Here is a 1,642-nt window from a genome sequence, read left to right on the forward strand (position 1 = left end):
GCAGGAATTACTATGAGCGGAACGCAGGCAGGAGTTGGACTTCAAGTGCAAACGCTTCCAGCCACTCAAGCATCTACTGCTGGACAATCATTGTGTACTACTGCTACTCCCCCATTCAAAGGTGATAAAATAATTTGCCAAAAGGAGGAGGAAGCAAAGGAAGCAACAGGTTTGCATGTTCATGAACGTAAAATTGAAGTCATGGAGAACCCCTCCTGCCGACGAGGAATCACAAACACCAGCAATGGGGATACAAAGGAAAATGAAATGCAGGTGGGAAGTCTTTTAAATGGGAGAAAGTACAGTGACTCAAGTCTACCTCCTTCAAACTCAGGGAAAATCCAAAGTGAGGCTAATCAGTGCTCGCTAATCAGTAATGGGCCATCATTAGAATTAGATGAGAATGGAGCATCTGGAAAACTGAACTCAGAACCAATGGACACACAGGATATCAAAAGTGATCTGAAGAAACCCCTAGTTAATGGGATCTGTGATTTTGATAAAGGAGATGGCTCTCATTTAAGCAAAAACATTCCAAATCACAAAACTTCCAATCATGTAGGAAATGGTGAGATATCTCCAGTGGAACCACAAGGGACTTTAGATACCACTCAGCAAGAAACTGCCAAAGGTGATCAGCTAGAAAGAATTTCTAATGGACCTGTATTAACTTTGGGTGGTTCACCATCTGTGAGCAGTATACAGGAGGCCTCAAATATGGCCACACAGCAATTTAGTGGTACTGATTTGCCTAATGGACCTGTAGCTTCAAGTTTGAATTCAGATGTGCCTCAGCAACGCCCAAGTGTAGTTGTCTCACCACATTCTACAACCTCTGTTATACAGGGGCATCAAATCATAGCAGTTCCCCACTCAGGATCAAGGGTGTCCCATTCTCCTGCCCTGTCATCTGATGTTCGGTCTACAAATGGCACAGCAGAATGCAAAACTGTTAAGAGGCCAGCAGAGGATAATGATAGGGAAACAGTCACAGGAATTCCAAATAAAGTAGGAGTTAGAATTGTTACAATCAGTGACCCCAACAATGCTGGCTGCAGTGCAACAATGGTTGCTGTGCCAGCAGGAGCAGATCCAAGCACTGTAGCTAAAGTAGCAATAGAAAGTGCTGTTCAGCAAAAGCAGCAGCATCCACCACCATATGTACAGAATGTGGTCCCACAGGTAAGTTATTCTACCACATTTCTCTTATAAATGTTCTGATCTGTAAATATGAACGTAGAGGGAAATGCACTGTTTTTCCATATTTGACCTTGAGCACTTGTACTCAAGCTGTCCTCTTTTTTCTGATTTTGTGATATTTAGTTTTCAGTTGTGAACTTTTGCACATGGTTTAAAGAGTCTTTTGGTTGTGTTATGGACCCAAGTTAATGTTGTAGACCTAAGGTACAGAGCAATTGCTAATCTAACACTTCCTGGAGAATTTAAAAAAAATATATCTTAGTCTCCTTTTTGAGTTTACTGAGAAGGTAAAGGGGCACTATCTAAGAATACTATAACTAGGGATTTCTGTATTCAAGTTTGATATGAGTGTGTTTTTGTGGCCCTTTTAACAGTAGTTTTGCAAAAAGAATGAATCCCATAAGAAATTTATCAACTATGTTGATTTATATATATATATATA

At 40.6% G+C, this 1,642-nt stretch overlaps 1 protein-coding gene across 2 annotated transcripts in view; it reads left to right on the plus strand.

Annotated features, from left to right (window-relative positions):
* The window catches only part of ARID2 (AT-rich interaction domain 2), a gene marked incomplete at its 5' end in the record, with an annotated part of 177,453 nt that overhangs the window by 128,589 nt on the left and 47,222 nt on the right, over positions 1–1,642 (plus strand). For both annotated transcript variants that reach the window (XR_003547919.1, XM_027768334.1), the window contains 1 exon segment: positions 1–1,182. Coding sequence is in view for 1 of the 2 variants with exons in the window: in XM_027768334.1 (XP_027624135.1) it covers positions 1–1,182 (1,182 nt within the window).

This window comes from Tupaia chinensis, unplaced genomic scaffold (assembly GCF_000334495.1).
Source record: "Tupaia chinensis unplaced genomic scaffold, TupChi_1.0 Scaffold145870_1, whole genome shotgun sequence".
Taxonomy (NCBI): Eukaryota; Metazoa; Chordata; class Mammalia; order Scandentia; family Tupaiidae; genus Tupaia; species Tupaia belangeri.